General features: G+C 40.3%; 1 protein-coding gene across 4 annotated transcripts in view; it reads right to left on the reverse strand.

The window, feature by feature from the left end:
• KIF2A (kinesin family member 2A) overlaps nt 1–584 on the reverse strand; it is a 77,784-nt gene extending 77,200 nt beyond the window's left edge. For 3 of the 4 annotated variants that reach the window (XM_032336156.1, XM_032336157.1, XM_032336155.1), the window contains exon 1: nt 389–584. In XM_032336156.1, coding sequence (XP_032192047.1) covers nt 389–452 — 64 coding nt within the window. In that variant the 5' untranslated portion in view covers nt 453–584. The remainder of the gene's footprint in view (nt 1–388) is intronic. The other variant, XM_032336158.1, reaches the window with a different exon arrangement.
• Nucleotides 585–24,769: the final 24,185 nt, after the last annotated feature.

Raw genomic sequence — 24,769 nt, forward strand, 5'->3', positions numbered from 1 at the left:
TGCCGGAAAATGAAAAGGCCGGGGTGAAACGCGAGGCTGGGTCCTCCCTAGAGAAGCCCGCTGTCCCCGGGGAGGATGGAGATCGCGGGAAGAGCGGGGACACCCGTCCCGGGACCGACCGCCTCACCCACCCGAACCCCCCAAAGATGCTGCCGCGACACCCAGGCCATGGCCAGCGGGCCCCTCCCCGCCCCCCGCACTGCAGCGGCACCCGGGGCGGACCCCACGCCGGCCTCACTCGCACACACGCCACACACAAAAGCGCCGCGGCCGCCGCCTTCCCGCCCCCACAGCCCGGCGAGGCAATCAATGAGGCGGCCGGCCCCGCGTCCCCTCCAGGAACACCCGAATGCAGGGCCCGGCCGGTAGGGGCGGCGGCGCGGCTCACCATCGCTCCGCTTGATCTCCACGTAAATCCCGATCTGGATCTTGCCGAAGTTGGCCGTTGCCATCACCTCATCTGGAGCAGCGGCGGCGGGCCGAGGGAGGGGGACGGGAGGGCGGAAAAGGCGGGGAGGGGGCGGGGTAGGTGTGGGAGGGGGAGCGGTTGCCCGCGGCCGCGCCGGCCCGGGCGACAGCGTGAACGCGAGCCGGGGCCGCGAGAAGCAGCGGCGTGGAAGCAGGCGGAGGCCCCGGGCCTGCAGGCCGGCGGGAGGACGCGCACGCCGGGGCGCGTCGGGGTGAAGCGAGGGCCGGGGCCGTCAGGCGGCGCGGGGGAGAGTGGGAGGGCCCGCGCCGCCCGCCGGGGAGCCGACGCTGGGGAGGCGGGGCGCCACGCGCCTGCGCAGAGCGAGCCTCCCGCGTCTCTTCCTCGTTGGCCAGTCTTTCCCCGCTGCCTTGAGGCGCCCCCAGCGCAGTTTCGCGGCGGGGCGGGCGGGCGTTGGCTGCGGCTTGATCGACGGAGGGAGCGGAACGCGCGTGGCACCGCCCCGAAAGATCCAGGGTCGCGTTTGATTTCGGCGCGCGGCCTAGAAGAGGCGGGAACCCGCGCGCTGGTGCCTTCCTGTCTCTGTGGCTTCCATGATTTGTCCCTGTGGCCGGAATGGATTAAGGGTCCTATCGGTTGTGAGCTTTCCGAGTGGAATATGGGGTTGAGCGACGTGAATATAGGGACCGACCATTGACAGCAGGGGCATAGTGTTTCATCTGAGAGTGTCACCAGTATTGCCACTTAGAGGTGACCGACCCAAGTAACCCAAGGTTTCCCATCCAGTTACGGAAAAGGGGAAGAAACACCCTAAACCGAATGAAGTTCCTCTTCTTCCTGGCCTGGCCTTACAGCAGGATCGTCGCGACTCAAACGTAAACCGTGTGCTGGAGCCACCTTGACTGTTCTGTTTATGGTGCATCCGAAGCTGGTGTGTAGTCGTCTCTGCTGTAGGTAGGGTTCAAGATTTTATTTGCTATGGTCCATAAAGGCAATAACGATGATTGAGGGACAGCGTAAGGTTGACTAAGGAATGTGCCTTTTCTGCAGAGTCACTTGCCTAGTCTGACCACATCAACGTGAAGAGAAAGACTTTCCACCCTGGGAGAGCAGGAAGACCATGTAGGCAAGGAACATGGAAACTTACAGCACCATGCGAAACTAACAAAAGTGACTTTTGCTTCTGATGTTCAGCCGTTATGGAGGAAACATACTTTTCATGCCTTACTTTCTCTAGTCATTGTTAATCTCTCTGTAATAGTAACTAAAAATAAAAAGTTTTTAGAACATAAAAGTTGGAAGCTAGATACATGTGTGTGTTAAGTGCATATGTGCATACATGCACACGCCTAGAATTTTCAGTCCAATATAATCAAGCAGACTCTAAAAAATGTTGAAAGACTCAGACTCCATCTGTATCTTGAACATACTGAAGGCATACCGTCAAAAGAATGAAGTTTCTTAAATACATTTAAAAGAATATATATTAAAAAAACAAAACAAACAAACAAGCAAACAAAAACCCTGGGTAGACAACTTAGGAAACAACATCTGTTTTATCTTTTTGTTTTGTTTTGTTTGTTTGTTTTTGAGAGAGAGGGAGAATGTGGGGGACATAGGGAGAGATGGAATCTTAAGCAGGCTTGATTCCCAGCATGGAGCCCCCATGTGGGGCTCCATTTCACAACCCACGAGATCCTGACCTGAGCTGAAATCAAGTCAGATGCTCAACAGACCGAGCCACCCAGGTGCCCCATAATGTCTGCTTTTCTACTCCAGGAATGACATTACTGTAAATCTTACTTAAGGACCTCTGTTTCAAAATAAGATAGGAACAAATAAAGATTTGGTTGTTTTTGTTTTGTTTTGTTTTTTAATTATCTTAAGAGTTCTATTGAACTCTTCCGATTCTGCCTAGTAGAAATTCTCTGATGTCTCTATGACTGAGGTGTAAAGCATCTATTAATGTGCTTGAAAATGCTTTACAGAATGCAAAGAAATCAAGCTGTACAGCTTTTAAATTTAAAACTGCATCATTAAATATGTTTTATCATGGTTGGTGACACATACCTTGTACCCTCTGGGTTATGTAATTAAGTCTAAACCTTTAATCCATATACAAAGGTATTTTAAAAAGATGTATATGATCGTGCTCCATAAAAAAAAGTATGAGACATACCACATGTCAGATATAAAAACCTTCCCTTTGTAGGTCATACCCAAAAGCCTATGTTTTTTGGTACATTTCAACATACACATTTACCAAGATCTGCATCTTGGGCTTTGTGTGCACATACCCTCCTAAAGAACAGTCATAAATAAATGCAATGAGGCCATATTTCCATCAACATCCTAGATCAAGAATTCTAACTCTGGCTCAGGCATTAACAAAATATATAACCCCAACTAGAAGAGTGACTGGCACACACTAAACATTGACATTTGTTCAATAAGTTAACTTGTTAAACTGCTCTGAATCTCTCTCAGCTCTTAGAATAGCCTGGAAAAGTAACTCTGTTCTCTCAACTGCAGAAAGTTTTTGTGAGGCTCAAATGAAATAATAAAACATGGCAGTGCTTTGATATTTATAAAGTATAAAACAAGTTTAAAAACAAAGTAAAACCATCCTATAAAAAAATAAACCAGTATTCTACTATAAACCTCAAATCATTAATTAGAATTTTATGTCCAGTGACATAAAATTAAACACAGTTGGCACTGGCTCTGACCCTCATCACCTCACATTTGGCAGGACAGCAAAAGCTTTATAGATCTGTCTCTATTCTTTTACCCATTCCAGGCCATCCTACCTTCACTGGCAGAATAATCTTGCTCAATGGTCATTTCTGTCAAGTCATAACCTAATAAGGGTGGTTGCTATTGACCTATCCTATCCTGAGTTGATAAACTGTCTTTTAAAAAAAAATCATTGTTATTTTAAACCAACCAAACTCATCTCCTTATTATGCCTGAATTTCTTTTAAAAATTTCTGTCTTACTGGGTATTTACCCCAAAGATACAGATGTAATGAAAAGAAGGGCCACCTGTACCCCAATGTTTATAGCAGCAATGGCCACAGTCGCCAAACTGTGGAAAGAACCAAGATGCCCTTCAATGGACAAATGGATAAAGAAGATGTGGTCCATATATACAATGGAGTATTATGCCTCTATCAGAAAGGATGAACACCCAACTTTTATATCAACATGGACGGGACTGGAAGAGATTATGCTGAGTGTAATAAGTCAAGCAGAAAGAGTCAATTATCATATGGTTTCACTTACTTGTGAAGCATAACGAGTAACACAGAGGATATTGGGAGATGGAGAGGAGAAGTGAGTTGGGGGAAATCAGAGAGGGAGACATGAGAGACTGTGGACTCCGAAGAAACAAACAGGGTTTGGGAGGGGAGGGGGATGGAAGGTTGGGTGAGCCTGGTGGTGGGTATTATGGAGGGCACGTATAACATGGAGCACTGGTGCATAAACAATGAATTTTGGAACACTGAAAAAAATTAAATTTTAAAACAATTTCTGTGCTTTAAAATAAGTCAATCAGAAAAAGAAAATTATCATATGATCTCTCTGATATGAAAAATTTGGGGGGGGGCGGTAGGGAAGGAAAAAATGAGACAAGATGGGATCCAGAGGGAGACAAACCATAAGAGACTATTAATCTTAGAAAAACAAACTGAGGGTTGCTGGAGGGGAGGGAGGTAGGAGAGATGGGGTGGCTGGGTGATGGACATTGGGGAGGGTATGTGCTATGGTGAGTGCTGTGAATTGTGTAAGACTGATGATTCATAGACCTGTACCCCTGAAGCAAATAATGTGTTTTATGTTAATAAAATTAAAAAGTTTTCATGAAATATAGAAAGCAACAAATTTTTTAAAAAGATTTTATTTATTTATTTGACAGACAAGAGATCACAAGTAGGCAGAGAGGCAGGCAGAGAGAGAGGGGGAAGCAGGCTCCCTGCTGAGCAGAGAGCCCGATGTGGGGCTCGATTCCAGGACCCTGGAATCATGACCCAAGCCGAAGGCAGAGGCTTTAACCCACTGAGCCACCCAGGCACCCCGAAAGCAACAAATTTAAAAAAAAAAATTCTGTGCTTTGGGGTCTGTAGTACACAAACCTTAAGAGATTATTCCACCGAAAAGGCTGTTAAACTGGTGAGTTTGGAGGCAGCAGCCAGCACTCCCCGTAACCAGTAATCTGCTCCTCTGGTGGAAAACTAGAGGTACAACATGGCTCCAGTTTTCGCTTAAGATTATCTTTATCTGTCTACATCTTATAACTAGAACTCTTCCATTTAGTATTTGCATCTATTCTGTTACTTCCAGTTTGTGGATCTAGGCTCAAATGGAGAAAACAGGGTTAGCAGAGACTGTCTTTGATTTTACTATTGTCCACTTTGGCCCAGAACTTTCTTACAGATTTTTTTTTTAAGAACTTTTGGTGGTGATTCTCCTTTCCCCTTAATTTACTCAGATTTAAATTCTAGTTAAACTTGTGTAGCTTCACTGTAATTAATTTTAGTGCTTATACAAATATATTTAAAATGCCTGGAGGTACAAATCCCAATTTTACCTGCTCTAAATATCCACTCTTTTCTTCTCCACTGGGTTTCTCTCCATTGCCTACAAACATGTTCAGGCAATTTTCTCTTCAGGGGAAAAAAAATCTCTTGATCCTTCAGTTCCTATTTAAATTCCATTCTATTTTTCACTTTCCGTCCCCTGCCAAATTCTCAAACGAGAGCTGTAAATACTTACTGCCTTCATTCCCCATCACTCATTCATTTCCTAAGCCCTAAATCTGGATTCACTCCTCTATGGAACTGTATTTCTTAAAGTGAACAATTACCTTCCAATTACCTCATTCAGTGGAAATCACTATCTTTATTTGCCTTGAACTCTGAAAAACAGTCTACCTACTTTCTTCCCTATACCACCTTGCCCATTCCTGCCTCAGCTTCCTTTCCATGTGGCATGGTGCAGTGAAAGTGTCCCTTTATGCTTTCTCCTCCCAATTTAATCTATGACTGTCCTACCTGGGTGATTTTCCCCCAGTCGTGATCATCAGAAGGACCTAAGAAAGATTTTGAACAAATACAAGAGTAAAAATTCTATTCCAGGCCCAATGGTTTAAAATCTACACAAGGAGAACTTAATATGGTCCACTTTTTAAGAAGTTGGTTCTGAGCTGTAAGTACAATTGATTAAAATCTCAATGTACAACTGGCTAAGATCTGTTGATTATCCCTGAATTCCCATAATTCAATATTTTCTGTACATTGGCCACGTAAAGACTATGTACTAAATAGACTTTGATTATTTTCCTAGTGCACCTTCTTCATTATAATTCTTTCATTTATACTTTCTGATAGTATATTGAAATGGATTAATGGTAGGCTGTTGGTAGAAAGTTAATGTATAAAACCTTTTAAGGTCCATATTGGACTTAGATCTATATAGAAATATCAAATAATATGGTGTCACATTCAGTTATTATCTACATTGAGATATTCCTAAACTTTATACTTATTACTGTAATGTTTGTTTTAATTTCCATTTACATGACTAATTCTTCTCAAACATAGAAAGTATCAGGGTTTCGCTTACACCAGATTTTCAGTAATTTGATGAGCATGAACTCAGAAATAACAGGAAGTAGTCTTTTCACCATTTGCAGTAATATACCCAAATTTAAAAATCATTTATATATCCTGGGTTCCCTGGATGGCTCAGCTGAGTAAGTGGCCAGTTCTTGATTTGGCTCAGGTCATGCTTTCAGGGTTGTAAGACACAGCCCCCTGCTTAAGAGCCTGCTTAAGATTCTCTTCCTCTCTCTCCCTCTGCTCCTCCCTACCTCCCCCCAAATTCATTTATATATCCTTATAATAGTTGTTAATTCAGGAGCTTAACAAACTCTTATATATCACAGATCACTGGTGACATAAACCAAAATGATTAATGGTGTGCTACAGGTCCTCATTCCATATTTTAAAAAACTATGAGCAGTGTTAGTTTTCTCAATGTATTCAGGCCAAATCAAGTACAGCTAGAAAGAATGGGTCTCATTAAAATATTTCCTTTTTTTTTTTAAATTTTAAAGATTTCTATGTATTTATTGAACAGAGAGAGAGAGCACAAGGAAGGGGAGTGCAGGCAGGGGGAGAAGCAGGCTCCCTGCTAAGCAGTGAACCTGATGTGGGACTCAATTCCAGGACCCTGGGATCATGACCCACGATGAAGGCAGACACTCAACTGACTGACTGAGCCACCCAGGTGCCTCAAAATATTTCTTATTGTTAAAAAATAGTACTTGATTTTTGGTAATAATTTAAGCAACTTTACAGAAGGCAAAGTTGCCAATAAGTAATAAGCCCCCAAACATGCCTTATTTTCCCAATCTTTGTTAATATACATAATTAATTTTGATGGCTATTTGAATTCCTTGTTTAAATAGAAAATGCATGTTATATACTGTTAATGGAGCATGGCTCGAACAGAGTAAATACATTTCCAATTGTGGAAATACAGTGGAATTTGTGGAAAATAAAGACATTTTTTACCTGATAGATTTAGCTTTCATTAAAAGATTTTTTGAAAAAAAAAAGATTTTTTGGCTTGATTAATTTCATATGACTATTTCATTGTGTTTTAAACCACTTATAATTTTTAATAACTATATAATACTCCCTATATTTCTAAATCATTTTCTGCTTACACATTCATTGTATTGTTGGGTTGTCTTTGATATTTTACCAATATAAAATTCTCATTGTGGACATCTTTGTAAAACTTTTTTGTTGTGGGCAAACTCCTCTAAATGTCTGCCCACACCCCACTCTCAAGTAATCTTCTTGAGGCTAGTAAGTTTATCTAATGTTCTTCACTATATCCTTGGCACATAGCACAGCACCTAAGACACAGATGTTCATCAAATATTTGTTGAATAAATGAAGGGAAAGTTTGATAACTGCATTATATATTGTCAACTTTATAGCCTTTGATTTGATAGTCTCTTTTCCTCCTGAATGAACTAAATTGGTAATGTATTTCCTCATTGATATGACCCAGAAAACCAATATTTAATGTCAGTCTTCTAAACCTCAAAAATCTCCAGTAGATATAGATTATTACATATGTAACAAATGCTCATAAAATTGTTTTTAATAGCAAAGGTTATACCTAAATAATAAATCTTGGAACACTATATCAAAAACTAATGACGTACTATATGGTGACTAAGATAATGCAATTTAAAAAAAGATACAAAGTGAAATTAAAGGGTGAGCCCACCTAAACCCTCTAAGTTCCTTGGCCTGAGAGGAGCCCCTGTTAATACCACAATCATCTCGTAATCCTCAAATTGTATCACACACAAAATTCATGTGGTTGATTGTTAGGTAGAGTCTAGGGTCCTGTTTCCAAGATTGTGATTCAGTACATCTAGTATAATAGATAAATGGTAGATCTAGTATGATCAAGTAGATCAGTAGATCAAGAAACATCAAGAATGGAAACTGATTACATATGAAACATGCAGAATAAAGGACAGTGATATGGCAATTTTCTGATTCTTAAGAATGGAGAAGACTGTCATTACTAGAGGTTAGAATTTTTTCTGGTGTACAATTACACAGAGTAGGAAGTAGTCTATGTTGGTGTCACTAGAAAATATAGTTTGAGAAAGAACCAGGCAAAATTGAAGTTAAAGAATGAAAAAATAACTGATAATTTAGAGAAATATATTCAAGAATACAACCTCAGATGACAAGATTTTGGTAGAATCATTATTCTTGTTTACTCATGAGTGACATTTAAATAACCTTTACTAACTCCTAAGACAAATGGTGAAAAAGCAGGAACTTGACCAGGAGAAGAAAGTCCCTGAGAATACAGGAATAAATCCTCAGGCTGACCCCCTGGGTGCTCAGTAGATCTAGTTCATGTTTTTACTGGAGTGCTGACTTCAAAGGAAACTTCCTGAAACCTCACAAATACTGACTTCTTTCAGAAGCTGGTAATATGAAGCAAAACAATGTTTCCAACAACTCAGTTGTGATGAATTGTACTTGAGAACAGACAGTTCCTGTTAGAAGTAACCATACCCTACCATGTGACCCAGCGAGCTGTCCTGGATCACCACACTTGAGAATTTCAGGTTTGTTTTTTCTAAGTTTTCTCTTCTAAGGAAAGTCACTCTTTACAACAGACATCTCTTTGGAACAGAAATCACAGGCCTTACCTGTGAAATAGACATCATAATATTTAGAGATGTGCGTGAGGTGGAGGGAGATTCTAATGAATGCAATGTATAAAAGGAGTGACTTACAGTGCTCCATAAAAATGCATGGCCAGGGGTGCCTGGGTGGCTCAGTGGGTTAAGCCTCTGCCTTAAGCTCAGGTCATGATCTCAGGGTCCTGGGATCGAGCCCCGCATCAGGCTCTTTGCTCAGCAGGGAGCCTGCTTCCCCCCTTCTCTCTCTGCCTGCCTCTCTGCCTACTTGTGATCTATCAAATAAATAAATAAAATCTTTTAAAAAAATGCATGGCCAACTTCATATTGGACGATATAGGAAATGGAACAATTAAGTCAACCTGCTGCCATAGAATTCTTTCAATTCTGTGTTTGGAATTGAGGGTCCTGAAGACTGAATATCTGTAAAATTCTCCTTAAGAATTATTCACCCATTCAACAAATATTTACCGAATGCCTGCTATGTGCCAGGCTTTACTGCAGGTGTGTGGGATGTATCAGTGCACAAAACCAAGATCCCTGTCCTCATGTTATTGTGACCTTACATCCTACTGATGGAGAGAGAGGAAAAAAAAAATCATGATAAATACATAAATAGATAAGTAAGTGATATAGTGTATTAGAGAATGATAAGCATACAGAAAGAAAGAAAGAAAGAAAGAAAGGAAAAGAAAGAAAAAAAGAAAGAAAGAAAACAGGATGACAAGGATCAGGAGTGTTGGTGGGGTAGATAGTCCAGGAGGGTAGGGAGGGCAAGGCTCATTGAGGTAGTGAGTTATGAACAAAAATGAGAAGGGCAGGAAAAAATTTCAGCTCTGAGACTATGTAGGCAAAGGGCCCTGCAGCCTTAGGGATCAGCCACACAAAGACCTGTCTGACTGGCGTGAGGAGTAGGAGAGAGCAAAGGGGATCAAGCTATGATCCAGGCCCAATGATAGCTGTGGTGGATCCCTCAGAGTTGTCCAGAGTTAAACCAAGATGGCCAGGCTTTGATACTCCCACAGTGATCTGTCACTGAATGTGGGCCACCCTGGGATGGCTGTGAACTTGAACAAGGTGGTTGTCTTCAGCTGAGAGCTAGAAGAGCAGTGGCCTGTCTAATGACATCACTCCCAGCAGCCTTCATTAAAGGACTCCCTGGGAGGTATGTCTCAGGATCAACTCCTGGGGCCTCCTCATTCACAAGGTCACCTGTGCTCCATGAGGGCTGCTTCAGCATGATCTCAGCATTCCAACCAGCTGGAAGACAGGAAAGAAGAAAAAGGGAATATCCTAGTAGATACATGCACTACTTCTGTCACAGTGTATTGCTAGAATCTCATCACATTGCCATACCTAGCTCCAAAGAAAACTAGGTTATTGTTTTTCATATTTTATTTTATGTTTGGTGGCCTGGGATAGCAAATAAACAAAAGGATACAGATGTACAATTAGTAGTCTATTACTATCATATTCCCCACTTTTGTAGGGAAGACAACATGGCTTCACCCCACATAACAATAAATAATATGTAGTTCTTTTAGCTCATTCAGGATTTTGTACTATGAAGTATGGGAGAGTTGAGAGATAGTAAAGAAACAATATTCTCTCTCTCTTTTTAAAAAGATTTTATTTATTTATTTGAGAGAGAGAGAATGAGAGAGAGTGAGCATGAGAGGAAGAAGCAGATCCTCTGCTGAGCAGGGAGCCTGATGCAGGACTCAGTCCCAGGATTTCAGGATCATGAGCTGAGTCAAAGCCAGTGGCTCAACCAGCTGAGCCACCCAGGCGCCCAAAACAATGTTCTCTTGAAGAGCTTATAGAAAAGCCTTCAGAGGAGAAGGGTGACAAGCAATTACACAAATCAGAGGTAGAGCCTGTGAAGTTAGGAAATTAATGTGATCAGCTTTGCATCTATAGGCTGGTAGGGCTTAGGATCACTCAAGTTTATGCAGCATAAATTACCATGGAACTGATTCCTTCTCAAAGCCGTTTCTTGTCTTGCCTATTCTGATTGTTCAGTCTTCTTTACTGGCTTTTTTTCCCTTTAAGGTTCTGTCTGCGTTCTTAGTCCTCTTCTCTTATACTGAATTACAATGTAGTCTTCTTACCTTTACTGGTGGGTCTCATAACTCATTGGGAATATGAGGACCATCAACCTGAAAATCACCAATTTATTGAATAGGATAAACTTGACGGAGTACAAACATTAAATTTTCTTTTTCTCCCTCTCTGGCCTCAGCTATGCTATATCAGCTCTTCCTTACTAGGTAGGTTCTTCACGATGTCTCAGGAAGATCCCACAACTTTTTGGACCCTTTGTTTATTAAAAAGTCAGTTGAGTCCACTTAAAACTCTAATCACATCCTTATTTTTCCACCATCTAAGGCTTGACCCAGAGTTCAAGGACCTTCAGAGTCAGCTCTTTCACTCTTCCTCCTCTCTCTCTTTTAATCCACTGGGTTAGAGATCACTAGAAGGGAAGATGTAACTGGACTTTCTTTGGCTCTGTCTGGTCCTGTCCTCTGTGGCCGGAATCTGCCAAGGTGATGCCCTCTGCCTTGTAGACTGTGAGTGAGGTTTTCTCTTAGTACTTGTCAGAAGCACCTTGGCCCCTGTATACTAAGGACCTCTTTCAGTCTCTTTTCCACTTAATGTTTATGTCCCCCACCTCCCAGTGCCACAATAGCAGGAGCTAATTAAGCAATCCCTGTGAAACTGTTGTCTCTGGGTCTGCTAATACTGGGAGGCGGAAAGGGATGTAAAGCAGGAAAGATGATTAAGGGGAGACTGGAATCCATAGCTTGAGGTGCAACTCCACAAGGACAGACAAAAACCTGGCTTCACTCTTACTGCCTCTGACCTTGGTGATGAGGGTATTCTGCAGAATCTGGGGCTCATCGGCCCAGAGCTAAGCACACTCACTTGGACCAGAATTTGGAGGAGCTAAAGGAGGATCCAAGGGACAAAAGAGCAGTTGTAGGCCCAGCTGCAAAATCTTTAAAGAATCTCCCTTGTGGTCCACCCTACCTGGACACATACAAGAAAGAAAATTCTAGAAAATGTTCCACCTATGAAGTTGATAAATTAAAAAGTCACCACACACTGGATAATCTATTTTAGGCAAGGTGGTCTCATTGGTAAGATGACATGTAAACAGCAACCGAAGTGAGGGATTAGGTCAAGAGAATAAGTGAGAGATGACCAAGCTATGCAGAGGCCGTAAGACAATAGAATTAGGAGTAGTATTCTGGAGAATACTGGAGCCAAAGAAAGGGCAAGACCCAGGTAAGCGTCAGGAATAGTTGGAACAAAGAACTTAATATGATCATGGTTTTCTCCCTGCCATTCTGTCCCTCTCTTTGTCAACTTCATGCTTTTTAAGACTGGTTTTCTTCACCTGGTAGAAACATAGTCACTTACAACATTTAAGTTTTATTCATCCATCAGAGAAAAACTGCATGTTTTCTGTAACAGTTATCAAAAATTTGGGGGTAAATTAGTCATTAGCCTAACCTGGGTTAGTTGTCCATCCTTGGACCAATTATGTCATTCCAAATGACTGGCTATGGTATTAATTATCTGATCCTGCATAACAAATTACTCCAAACTTTAGCAGCTTTAAGCAACAACGAATATCTATTATCTCACACAGTTTCTATGCAACAAGAATTTAGAAGCAGCTTAGCTGGGTGATTCTATCTTCAGCTGGGGCTGGGGAATCTCTGATGAAGTTGCAGTTATCTGAAGACTTCACCAGGCCAAAGGGTCCTCTTCCAAGGGGACTCATTTACATGCCTGCTAAGCTCTGCTGGTTGTTGGCAGGGGACCTCCATTCCACATGTGGACATCTTCATAGGGCTGCTTCAGTGTTTTCACCACAAGGCATGGGGCTTACCCCAGAGCAAGATAGAAGCTGTAATATTTTCTTTTTTTTAAATAATTATTTTAGGGGTGCCTGGGTGACTCAGTCAGTTAAGCATCCACCTTCAGCTCAGGTCATGATCTCAGGGTCCTGGGATCAAGCTTCACATTGGTCTTCCTGCTCAGTGGAAGGTCTGCTCTTGCCCCTGCTTGTGTGCGCTCTCAAATAAATAAATAAAATCTTAAAAGATTGTTTTATTTTTAAAATGTTTTTCATTTTAATTTTTTATTGAGGTATAGTTGTCTTCCAACATAAAGCTCTAGTATTTTCTCTGATCTGGATATGCAATCACACTCTGTTTTTCTTTGATATCCTAATAATTACATAGGTAAGCCCCATTCAGTGTAGGAGGAGACTGCACAAGTATGTGAAAGCAGGAGGTGAGGCTCATTGGAGGTAAGCCGCAGGGCTGGACACAGGACACTATAATTTGCACAGCTTATAGTAGGTTTCCAGTCTTTGTGGCCAGAATGGAAATGGAATATAATTTCATGTTGAGAACATTCAACTCCCTTGAGTGAACAGGTTAATATTTGCATGGAGAAGGTGAAAGAGAAGTTTCTAGAAAAGTTAGGAGAAGAGTGCTAGGGAAAAAACTACTGTCTATTACCAGTCAGAGTATTAATAACTCCCTTGTCTGTACCTTGAATGCACTACTTTGCTAACTCTTGGTACACTACATCTCAACTGTTCATTTACAAATATTTCTGTTACTAGTTTATGAGAGCTCTTCCTTCCTACATTGCCTGACATAAAGTAACCAATAATGAATGAACTTAACTGAACTAAACAGACAGAGGATATGAGCAAAGTTTTTAAATAATTGAGGGTATGGTTAAGGTGAACACAAATTAACATTAAACCTCAGATTAGAAGGCACTTCCTAACACTTGAAAGATATGCCCTTTAGAAGAAATGAATTAAAGGCTGATGCAATTTGTACCTTTAAAAGGTAGAACAAGCTAAAGTATAAATAATTTACATGCTAAATATAAAATAAGCAAAGTTTCTTAAATAAATGAATATTAGTAGGGACCTTTATTTGTTGGTGCAAGAAACAGGTACCCAAAGAAACTGCTTAACAATAAAAATGAGTGGATTTATTGGAAAACAACTGGCGTAATTACAGAATCTGAGAGGTGTCAGATCCTCAAGAGCAGAACCACCAATTGGAGCACAAAAAGAAGACCAGAGATTCTTCTCCTTTGGACCTTTATCTCTCCCCCTCTCTCCACATCTGCCTCACTTCCTCAGTGCAGACCTGCTTTCTTGTTTGCAGTCCACATGTCAGTAGGAACTGTTCCCAGGTTAGTGGTTGTTACAGTGCAGTTACTTAGAGAGAGATGATTTGTTCCTTTCAGTTCCAGTTTCAAAATTCTTGAGGCAGGGATCAAGACTTGTGTGTGAGGCCCAATGCCCTCCAGACCAACTGATTATGAATGGGAGCAGTATCATAACATAGGAATTGTGTAAAACCTTCTGTAACCCTAAAAATGGGACAGAGGGGTGATGGCAAGGCCTGGAAAACAGTTGCTGGGTAGACAAAACAACAGGTCTATGTTCAATGAAGTTTCAGATAAGTTAAGGGATGGGATATTCAACATAAATCGCAAAGGTTGTTCAAGGTCCAACAACACTGCCTGGAGTTTGATAAGAAATCACAAGCTAGTTTCAATGGCACTGTAAGAAACTATTGGTTGGAATCCTGGTCTGACACAAAGTAGCATTTCTCCTGCTCTAGTCATTTTATCACATCATCAGCTCATCTACAGGGAAAGCCCTGCCTTCCCTGCTACATCTAATGAAAAGGGCTTAATTAAGATTTTAATTTCCTTTGCTGACGCATTAAGGAAGGTTTCAGAAAAGATAAACTACAGATTATAGCTTTGACTACATTATTTAGCTATAAAGGAGGATTCAGATGGCTTTTATAACACCTACCTCCTTCTAAGATTTTGGTGACAACAGTAGATTTGCTAATAACTGACTTCAGCATCTGCGAGTTTAATGCTTATGTTTAAACTCAAATGTCTTTTGATGCTACCTACTCTTTTTGTTTTGTGTACTTTGGCAAAAAAGAAAGTGTTCTTTAAGAGGTGTAAAAACTGTCATTACAAATGTTGCTATTACCATAAAATAGAAAACTTAAAACTACGAGTGTGAAGGTGTAGAAGATTACGTCCCTGATCTGGTTTTCAGAAAGAAGAGAAGTTATAATCAGAGCGAAGTTTTCTCTGCAAAACATTAGCATCTTAGTCTGGGCTGCTCTAAAGAAATGCCAGAGACTGGCTGGCTAATAAACAACAGACATTTACGTATCAAGGTTCTGAAGGCTGGGAAGGGCAAGATCAAGCGCCGGCAGATTTGGTCAGTGTCTGGAGAGAGCGGACTTCTTAGATGGCTGTCTCTCTGCTGTAACCTCTCAGGGCAGAAGGAGTGAGGGAGCTTTCTTGGGTCTCCTTAATAACAGCAGAAATTCCATTTACGAGAGCTCTGCCTTTATAACCTTATCACCTCCCAAAGACCCTATTTCCTAAGATTAGGATTTCAACATGGGAATTTTGGCAGAACAAAGGTTCAACCCATAGCAGTTACTATTAAATAGATGGCTTCTAATCAGCACGGATATTGTTTGAGGGTGGTTGGGGGACTGGGAAGAATGAAGACTATTCTTAATCCCTTCTTCTACACCCCCAAATCCAAATACTCCATTTTATTATTTACCAGATTCCACACTCGCCACTTTTTAGGTAGCACCACTGAAGTCAGTACTACAACCAGGGAAACATGATCTCAACAACACCAGTACTGTGTGCTCATTCTGCCTTTGTGTGGGCTGAGGGAGGAGGAAGAATAAACCAGCCTCCTCTATTGCCTGTTGGATTGGCTCGCTAGTTTTTTCGCCCCTGGCTTCCAAGTTTCCCGGCTTCAGGCTTTTTCACACTACCAGGACTATGATTTCTGCTTTCAGTTCTTTCCATCAACGTCTAACTTCATCTGCAGCCTTGTCATGCTTTCACATAGTTTCCGCTTTGAGTTCAAATGCAGATGTGATGATCTCAAACTCATCAATGCCAATGTTTACTGTCTGTTATTATGATTCTGTTTCCTTTAAATAATCAATGGTCAACTCCTAAAAGTGAGTTCTCAAAACTGTGGCAGATTTACATTTTTTTCTATTTTCTCTTTCTCTTTTGGTATTTCGTTATCAAAATGTCACACATTTTGTAAAATGTCTTTGTTCCCTCCACTTGTGAATATAATTTTTAAAAAGGAATGATGGACAAAGTAAATGTACTTTGAGCTTCTGGGCAATTACTCAATAGTCTAGATGAGAAAAATTATAAAGTTTTTGTCAGTATACAGAGGGGACAGACAACCCAAAGGGAGGTAGGACCATTAAATTCTGTTAAGATTCTACACAAAGATGGGGAGACAGAGTCCCAAACAAAACTAGAATTCACTTGTTTGGACCTGCCCAGCATTAGTCATTTGTCAGCCTGATTATATAGTAATCAAAAGCTTAGCAGTAACAAATTACATAGTGTTAAGAAATTCTTCAGATGGATTTGTCCCTAAATTCATGGCTTTCGTTGTGTCATTATTTTTGTAGCATTTATGTTGTGGTTTAAATTAATACCTCACTGTGTGCTATGTTTCCTTTATAAACCCGTTCCCCCAAATCCCTCCAAAATACTTTTTGAGTTAAGAGTCTGTCCATGGAACAAAGTAAGTTCTAAACAATATTTGTTAAATGAATGAATATAAATAGGACAAAATTATAGATCCTTTAAGTTTTCTTAACTTTTTTTGTGTCCCGACCCTTCTGGAAGTCTAATGAAGCCTATGGATCCTTCTCAGATAGCACTTTTATTGCATGAAATAAAACACACAAGATTACAAAAGAAATCAAATGTTCTGAAGAAACACAGTATTTTTGAAAACGGGAATAAGACAGCATAAGTTTATTAATTTATTAATTAAATGATCAAGCCCAATAACTACCATAGTTTTAAAGTAGTGAAGAATATAATGATACTTAGAGATATCTGTAACAACGATAATGAGATGGGAAAGTATCTAATTTCTATTGGTGACAGTATCTGTACTAACTAAGGTTTTCCACCTCTGGATGATGCCAGTTCTGTTCCATGACCCTGGCATTTTGTCCTTTCTTACATGGACCCCAAGGTAACCCTATTTGTGCCCAGAGTCTCTCAAAGTCTCTCCTGAAAGTTGACTCTTGACATTTCTGCTCTTTGCTTTTCATTTCCAGTAAGCAATTTTCAAAAGGTCCCCTATTCCTACTCTCTCCAAAGGAAAAAGAGATATTTCAGACAAGTCAAGGAATATTTATTTTCTACCTTTTCACCATCCCTCCCAATCAACAAAATCTTAAAGATAAAGTTCCGAATTTGGTTTTCACCATGTGGTTCAGGTTTCTTAGATAACAACGTCAGCTTATTTATTCAGGACTCATTTCCAGTCATTCTGGTTTCAGAATGTGAGAATTTCTATTGATCCTGTCCGTCTGTGCTTGTTGGTGTCATAGCCCTGAAGTTGTGCTGCAAGATATCCATCAGTCTGTCATCTAGCTGGTTGGAATGAGGGCTCCAGCTGCTCCCTGACTTACCTACTGGGTGGCCACCAACATCTTAATGCCCAATGTCGAGGGGTTAGTAGGTGGCAACTGCATATTCAGGCACAGCTCAAAACAAACTCTTTTATCTAAGACCTGACCTCACTTTAAATATTATAAATATTGCCAGGGTTCAATTCTGAGCACTCCTCCCTTCTCTCTATAACCTTTAATAATGCTTGGGCTTGTTTTTTCTAGGTTCTTCATTTCACTCCCTGTTTCCTTCTCTAGAGAGCTGGCTCTTGCCTTTTGTGTTGTCTTTCTCTTGGTTGGAATACTATCATGAATAGACAGCGTGATGGTTAATTTTGTGTGTCCACCTGGCTAGGCTGCAGCATCCAGATGTTTGGTCAAACACCAGGCTAGATATCGCTGTGATGGGATTTTTAAGATGTGACTAACATTTAAATCACTATACCTTGAGTAAAGCAGATTACTCTCTATAATGTGGGTGGGCCTCATCCAACTGGCAGAAGGCTTTAACTGCAAAGACTTGAGGAGGAAGGAATTCTGCTTCTAGACTGCCTTATGGACTCTTCCCTGGGTCTCTGGCCTGCTGGCCTGCCCTGAAGATTTCACTCTTGCCAGCCTCCACAACTGTGTGAGCCATTTCCTTAAACTGTCTGTCTCTCTTTCCATGCTGCTGGTTCTGTTTCCCCAGAGAACATGACTAATTCAGATTCATTGCTCTTTGTTTGCACTTCTCCCACTATCATGGGATTTGGACCTGTCCCCACCAATATCTACACCTGCCTTCCACCAAATGATTTTCTTTCATTTCTTTGCACATTTCATTTTCCAGTAGCCCTTGCTGGCACCAACTCTAGCAGCATCGGTGTTCTCCTAAATTCACATTGTTTCCGATTCTCTTCAGTCTTCTCGCCAGCTTGAGCTGGGGAGGTCCCAGAAAGTCTCATGCTGGAGTCTGGATATGAGAAGAATCTCGTTCCTTCTAAATATACCTCTAAATACTCTACCCTTGTCATTAATCTTAATTACTAGAACAGGGATATTTTCCCTGGTAAATGAACAGATTCATAATCTGGTTTTCAATCTACTTCTTGTGTATTTGGTTAGTGGGAAGTAGTCATCCAGGACTAGGGTATTTATGACTGAAATAATGAAACTGAATTTTCAGAACCAGCAAAGTTGAGGACCATGATGAATTTGGTGAAGGTACTTATGTTAGTTTCCTAGAATGGCTATAACAAATCACCTCAAATCTGGTGGCTTAAAACAACAAAAGTGTATTCTCTCATAGTTCTCAAGGCCATAAGTCCCATATCCATCACTTCTCTCCAGAGGCTTCAAGGAAGAGCCCTTCTTTGCCTCTTCCAGCTTCTGATGACTGTTGGCATTTCTTAGCTTTCTCAGCTAAGTGGTCCCGTCACTGCAAAGTTTGTCTCCATCTTCATACCCCTCTTCCTCTGTGTATCTGTCTCAAATTTCCTTCTGTATTTCTCTCGTGTGGGCAGTTAGGCCCACTCAGATAATACAAGGCGATCTCATCTCAAGGCAACACTCACAAGTTCTGAAGATTAAGATGCGGACAGACCTTCGGGGAGCCATTTTTCAACCAACCACACACCACCTCCTTCTTTGATGTCTCTTAACTGCAAGAGCACTTTCTAATGAAAATTCTATCTGAAAAATGCAGGTGGGGTTTTTAAAAATGGACCAATATAACATAGAAAGTATACACTCCACAGAATGGGGTCAGAGAAATATCCTATCAGGTCAGACTTCTACATCCACATTCTAAGCCGATTTCTTTGCAGATTTAATGATATGAAGCAGAAAGTTTGTAAGAAATTGAGCTTGATAAAGCTTACCATGCAAAACGCATGGAGACAAGGTCCCAAAGCCAAGAGTGTCCACCACTTGACTTCTGGTGACCCTAATTATTCACAACATAATGAAATCCAAATGTATAATTTCAGGTTCAAGATGAAATCAATGCTCTAATAAAACAGATGTTTGTAACACTATTAATATGCTGGCTAGTAGTACAAGAAAAAATTCAGAACCAGTTGTGATTTATTAATAATTGGCAAAAGAAATGACATTTGCCAAGTGGGAAAAACCAATTGTATCAGTACCTATGATTATATTCAATGAAGGTTAGTCCCCTGCCTCGAAACATTACTTTAAAATGTTTTGAATGAGAAAATCTGATTTCCATATCTCACTCCTGTTGACTGATGCCTATACTAGTGAATTCTCATATCCTTGGGTTGTGTTCATTAGCTCCCACTTCAGTTTGGGGGAGAAAGTTATTTTTCTGTAGACATGATTTCCCCAGAAGATTGCTTTGGTGATTCAAGGGTGCTGTTGGTCAAGACACTGAGGAAGCATATATTTTTTTCTGATAGTAAAAGCAACAGCACTCTAGGAAGAATGACTAGTGAGAAAGCACTCTGACTAAGCCTTCACAGATGTTTGCCTTTTTTGGCTCTTATTTTGGGTTCACATTATCAGCAGGAACCAGAAGTGTGATTCTCTTTTGACCCTCAATTTTAGCAGGAAATGTACACTGAAGCAGCATATGGATGGGAGGAAATAGGATAGAAAATACCAGTAGAAGCAATGTAATCAACATGTTCAATGAAAGATCCTCCCTTATTTTAAATTATCCCTGTCTTTATTTTAATCCCACAGCAAAACTGCACTCTCAAACTTCTTGGTTTAGAGAAGACACAAAGGTGGTGTGTGTTCTGCAGGTTTTCTCAGCACATTGCACAGGAGAAAATATACTCTGTGTTAGGCCAGGTGATTGGCCTACTAATTTAAGGATGAGATGAACTATATTTCTCCTTTGATTGAAGCAAATTAGGCTTTGTTATTAAACATGATGATTATCTTTAAACATCCAGCCCATGGTTTTCAATATTTTATTTTTAATGTCGCCTGAATTTGTATTTAAGACAAGGATATTCTCTTACAGTATTACTCATTTTTATAACTCTCAGAACATCAAAGATCTTTGAAATGACAAAAGCTAAGAAATACTTCTTTGTTCTCTTATTTTTAATTTTTTTAATGCATCAAACGTCCTTTGGGCTTGTTTTCCTTTTCTTGACTTTACCTGAAGGTAAATTATACACACTCAAGTACTAAAAGAAGTTGTTGTAAATATGTCCACGTTTGTAGTTTCAATCAAAAGAAAGAAACCTCTGAAAAAGATTACAGTGTTCCAAATTTTCTTACCATGAAGAAACATTATATGTATTCCAAACTCATTTTAGTTACCTATTACAAAAGCCTTATCAGGCTAAATATCTTGTGATTCTATATCTATATTTCTATCTGTATATCTATATCTATATAACATTTGGTGTATTGACAGACTCTTATCTCCTACATCAGCAATTCAAATTTGTGCTTATATTTAAGCAACCCACCGTGCCAACTAAAGGGTTAGTGCTGTCATTTCAGTTTAATGTACGAGGTGGTGTTAGTGGTTTGGAATGGGGAGAGCAGAATCTCAGGATGTCAACATGCTCAGATGGTTAGCTCCTCAAAAAAAGATTCTGGGTAGCTATCACACTAGGTTGAAATGATAAGTTTATAAGATTATAATCCACAATTATTTCCATGAGTCTTTCTAATTCTCTTTCCAATACAAAAATATATGCAGGAATCAGGATATTAAATAGTATAATAGAGTATGGTCTCCTCCGGCCAGGGAAACAAAAGCAAAATTAAATTACTGGGACTATACCAATATAAAAAGCTTTTGTGCAATGAGCGAAACCATCAACAAAAGTGGCAATCTACTGAATGGGAGAAGATATTTAAAAATGATATGTCCAATAAGGGTCTAATATCTAGAATACATAAAGAACTCAAGATTCCCTCCCCAATAATCCAATTAAAAATGGGCAGAGGACCCGAATAGACAGTTTTCCAAAAAGACATACAGATGGCCCACAGACACATGAAAACATGCTCAACGTCACTAGTCATCAGGGAAATGCAAATGAAACCACAATGAGATAATCACTTTACACCTGTCAGAAAGACTAAAATCAAAAACATAAAAAATAACAAATTTTGGCAAGGATGTAGAAAAAAGGAACTCTCGTACATTGTTGGTAGGAATACAAACTGGTGTAACCATTGTAGCAAACAGTAAGGAGGTTCCTAAAACAATTTAAAATAGAAATACCATATTCCACTATAAGTATTCAAACAAAAAAACCCACAAAAACACTAATTTGCAAAGATATATGCGCCCCACTGTTTATAGCAGCATTATTTACAATAGACAAGAAATGGAAGCAGCCCAAGTGCCTATCCACAGATGCAGGGATAAAGAAGAGGTGGTAGAGATATGCAATGGAATATTATGCAACCATAAAAAAGGAATGAAATCTTGCCATTTGGGACAACAGAGATGAATGTGGGAGGCATAATGCCAAGTGAAATAAGTCAGAGAAAGAAAGACAAATATCATATAATTTCACTCATACATGGAATTTAGGAAACAAAATAAATGTTCAAACAAAGAAAAAAAAAAAAAAGAAACAAACAAGAAACCAGACTTTTAAGTATAGAGAACTTGTGGTTGTCAGAGGTGAGGTGGGTAGGGGGATGGGTAAAATTCGCAAAGGGGATTAAGAGGACACTTATCATGATGAGCACTTAGTAATGTACAGAATTGTTGAATTATTATACTGTACACCTGAAACTAATACAGCAGTAAATGTTACTATATTTGAATTTAAAAAAGTAATGCATTATAAAAAGAAACGAAAATGAGAAGTAGAAAGATACTGTGCAATAAAAGAACTTAAAACACATCATGAGAGACACAGAAAGATAAATATGGAATATATTAAAGGGAGTTGGGATGTTCTACAAAGAAAGAATATGACAACCCTTCAATATACATAGTCTTGGGAACAACTGCATAAATATGACTCCAAGACTCCTTTGTTTAATAAACTATATCTCATTTTATGCAAAAAAGCCCATGTCTAATCATTATTCCAGGTTTTTTCAATGTTTAACCTAGTCAGACCTCTATTTTCTATCATCTTAAAAAAAACAAAGAATGAAAAAAAGAAGGAAGGAAGGAAGGAAGGAAAGAAGGAAGGAAGAAAGAAGGAAAGAAGGAATGAGTGTAGACTTTGGAGTCAGATAGACTTGGATTTGAACTAGAGACTGGTCCATTTTTCTTTGTCTCTCAGTAAGTTAATGTTTCTGAGCCTCTATTTTGCCCACCTTTAAATTAGAGATAGTATCCTTTTTTTTTTATAAATTAACTAAAAAAAAATGTTGTTAAAAGCTTATCAGTGTACCTGATACATCAAGTCCACTATGAATATTAATAATTTCCTTTCTTCTTTGGAAGATTTTATTTATTTATTTGACACACACACACACAGAGAACACAAGCAGGGGGAGTAGGAGAGGAAGAAGCAGATTTCCCGCTGAGCAGGGAGCCCAATGCGGGGCTCCATCCCAAGACACTGAGATCATGACCTGAGTCGAAGGCAGATGCTTAACAACTGAGTCATACAGGCACCCCAATTTCCTATCTTTTAAAGACTTTAATTAAATTTTTAAAAATTCAGATATAGTCTAGCAAAGCATATGTCCTTTCTGTACATTACTACAGTCATTAAAATAAACATAGATTCCGAATAAAAATATGGTTGGGTCCATTAGCAATTAGTAGGGATCTCTGAGTAACTTACATGTTCTCCTTTCTTTCTTTCTTTTTTTTTTTTTTTAAGATTTATTTATTTATTTACTTATTTATCTGACAGAGATCACAAGTAGGCAGAGAGGCAGGCAGGGAGAGGGGATGGGGAGAAGCAGGCTCCCTGCCGAGGAAGGACCCCGATGTAGGACTCGATCCCAGGACACTGGGATCATGACCTGAGCCGAAGGCAGCTGCTTAACCAACTGAGCCACCCAGACGTCCCAGCAGCTCTGTTTAGTAAATAGATAAGGAAACCTATGTCTCCACCGCTACTATTTCCTTAGAAATGGGATTTAGGCTTCCATTCTGACCTCCTCAGGCCTACCACTCTCCATGGGGGGAGAAATCCCCAGAACCAAGAGGATGTGTTTGCTACTTCCCGACCACAATGTGGGCATCAAGGACCCCTTCATCCCCTGCTCAAATATCCACACACTTTTGCAAGCTTCTTCACTGAGAGTGATTTATTGAGAATGCTCTGAAGCCCAGATGTCCACAGACAGAGCTTAAAGGAGTGGCCACTTGGGAGGCCCTGGTGGTAAGGGATGGAGCTAAGTGGAAGGAGAAAAGGGGTGGTCCTGGGGCATCCATTTTATTCTTGCTCTGGGCACCACAAATGTTAAGGATGGGGCTGCCCTAAAAGCAGGAGTTCCCAACCCTTATACAAAAGAATCATGGGGAGGACTTGTTTAAGATATACATTCCCTGGGCCTTGTCACCAGATATCCTCTTGCAATCGGGTCTGGCATCAGGTCCAAAAATCAGTATTTTAACAAGTCCCCCAGGGGCTCACATGACAGAAAACACTTATTTGAAAATTATATTACTTTCTATTTCAATTTAGAAGCTCCGTGCTCATTTATTTATTTTTGTTCTTTTAGAGATAGTGTGGACCTGTGAATATGTTTCCTTACCAAAGAATTTCCCCTCAGGATGCCAGCAGAAATCTTCCAGAATTACAGGAAATATATTGAGGGCTGACATGTCCACTTCTCATTTTGGGAGAGATCTAGGGCAGCCGTGGTTAACACAACGTGGTGAAGGCAGCGCTGATGCTGTGGTGTTAAGACACGAGTATATAGAGTATATATAGGGGTGGGTCAGCCATTAAGTGTCTGTCTTCAGCTCAGGTCATGATCCCAGGGTCCTGGAAGTGTCATGCGGGGCTCGCTGCTGAGCAGACAGTCTGCTTCTCCCACTCCCTCTGCCTGCTGCTCCCCCCACTTGTGTGAGCGCTCGCCCACTCTCTGACAAATAAATAAGTAAAACTAAAAAAACAAACAAACCAACCCAAAAAACCACACATGAGTATATGGGTCATGGGAAATGTGACAACAGGGAATAATAATGGTTCTGATGTCTTTGGAGGCTGTGACATAAGAACAGTGCTCTTGGAGAGAGAGAAGGTAGTCCGAGGTCATAAAATGAGGGCTTGGGAGGTGGAGCCCTGGGCTGGGGCAGATGAAAATCTCTGTCTTTTCAACTTGACATTTTGCCCAGGAATCCGGGTTGTGGAAATATTTGGATCATTCTTGGATATAGAAGTTAGGGGACCCCCACAAAGGGAATAGGTGACATCCTCTTAGGGTTGCATTCCCACAGTCCTTATTTGCCACTTCAAATGACAAGCAGAATAAATTTACTAGGTTGTTTTTTTCCTCTCATTCTATACCTAAACTCAGGTAATTGATAAATTGGTCTGACCTTATTTGGTAATCACAGACTGGGGCCAGGGACTTTTGGGTCACATTCATGGTCTTTTTGAATGTTTCTTGGCATTATTATGCTCTGACCACATTATGATGGGGAAAACATGTTGG

This window comes from Mustela erminea, chromosome 3 (assembly GCF_009829155.1).
Source record: "Mustela erminea isolate mMusErm1 chromosome 3, mMusErm1.Pri, whole genome shotgun sequence".
Classification (NCBI taxonomy): domain Eukaryota; kingdom Metazoa; phylum Chordata; class Mammalia; order Carnivora; family Mustelidae; genus Mustela; species Mustela erminea.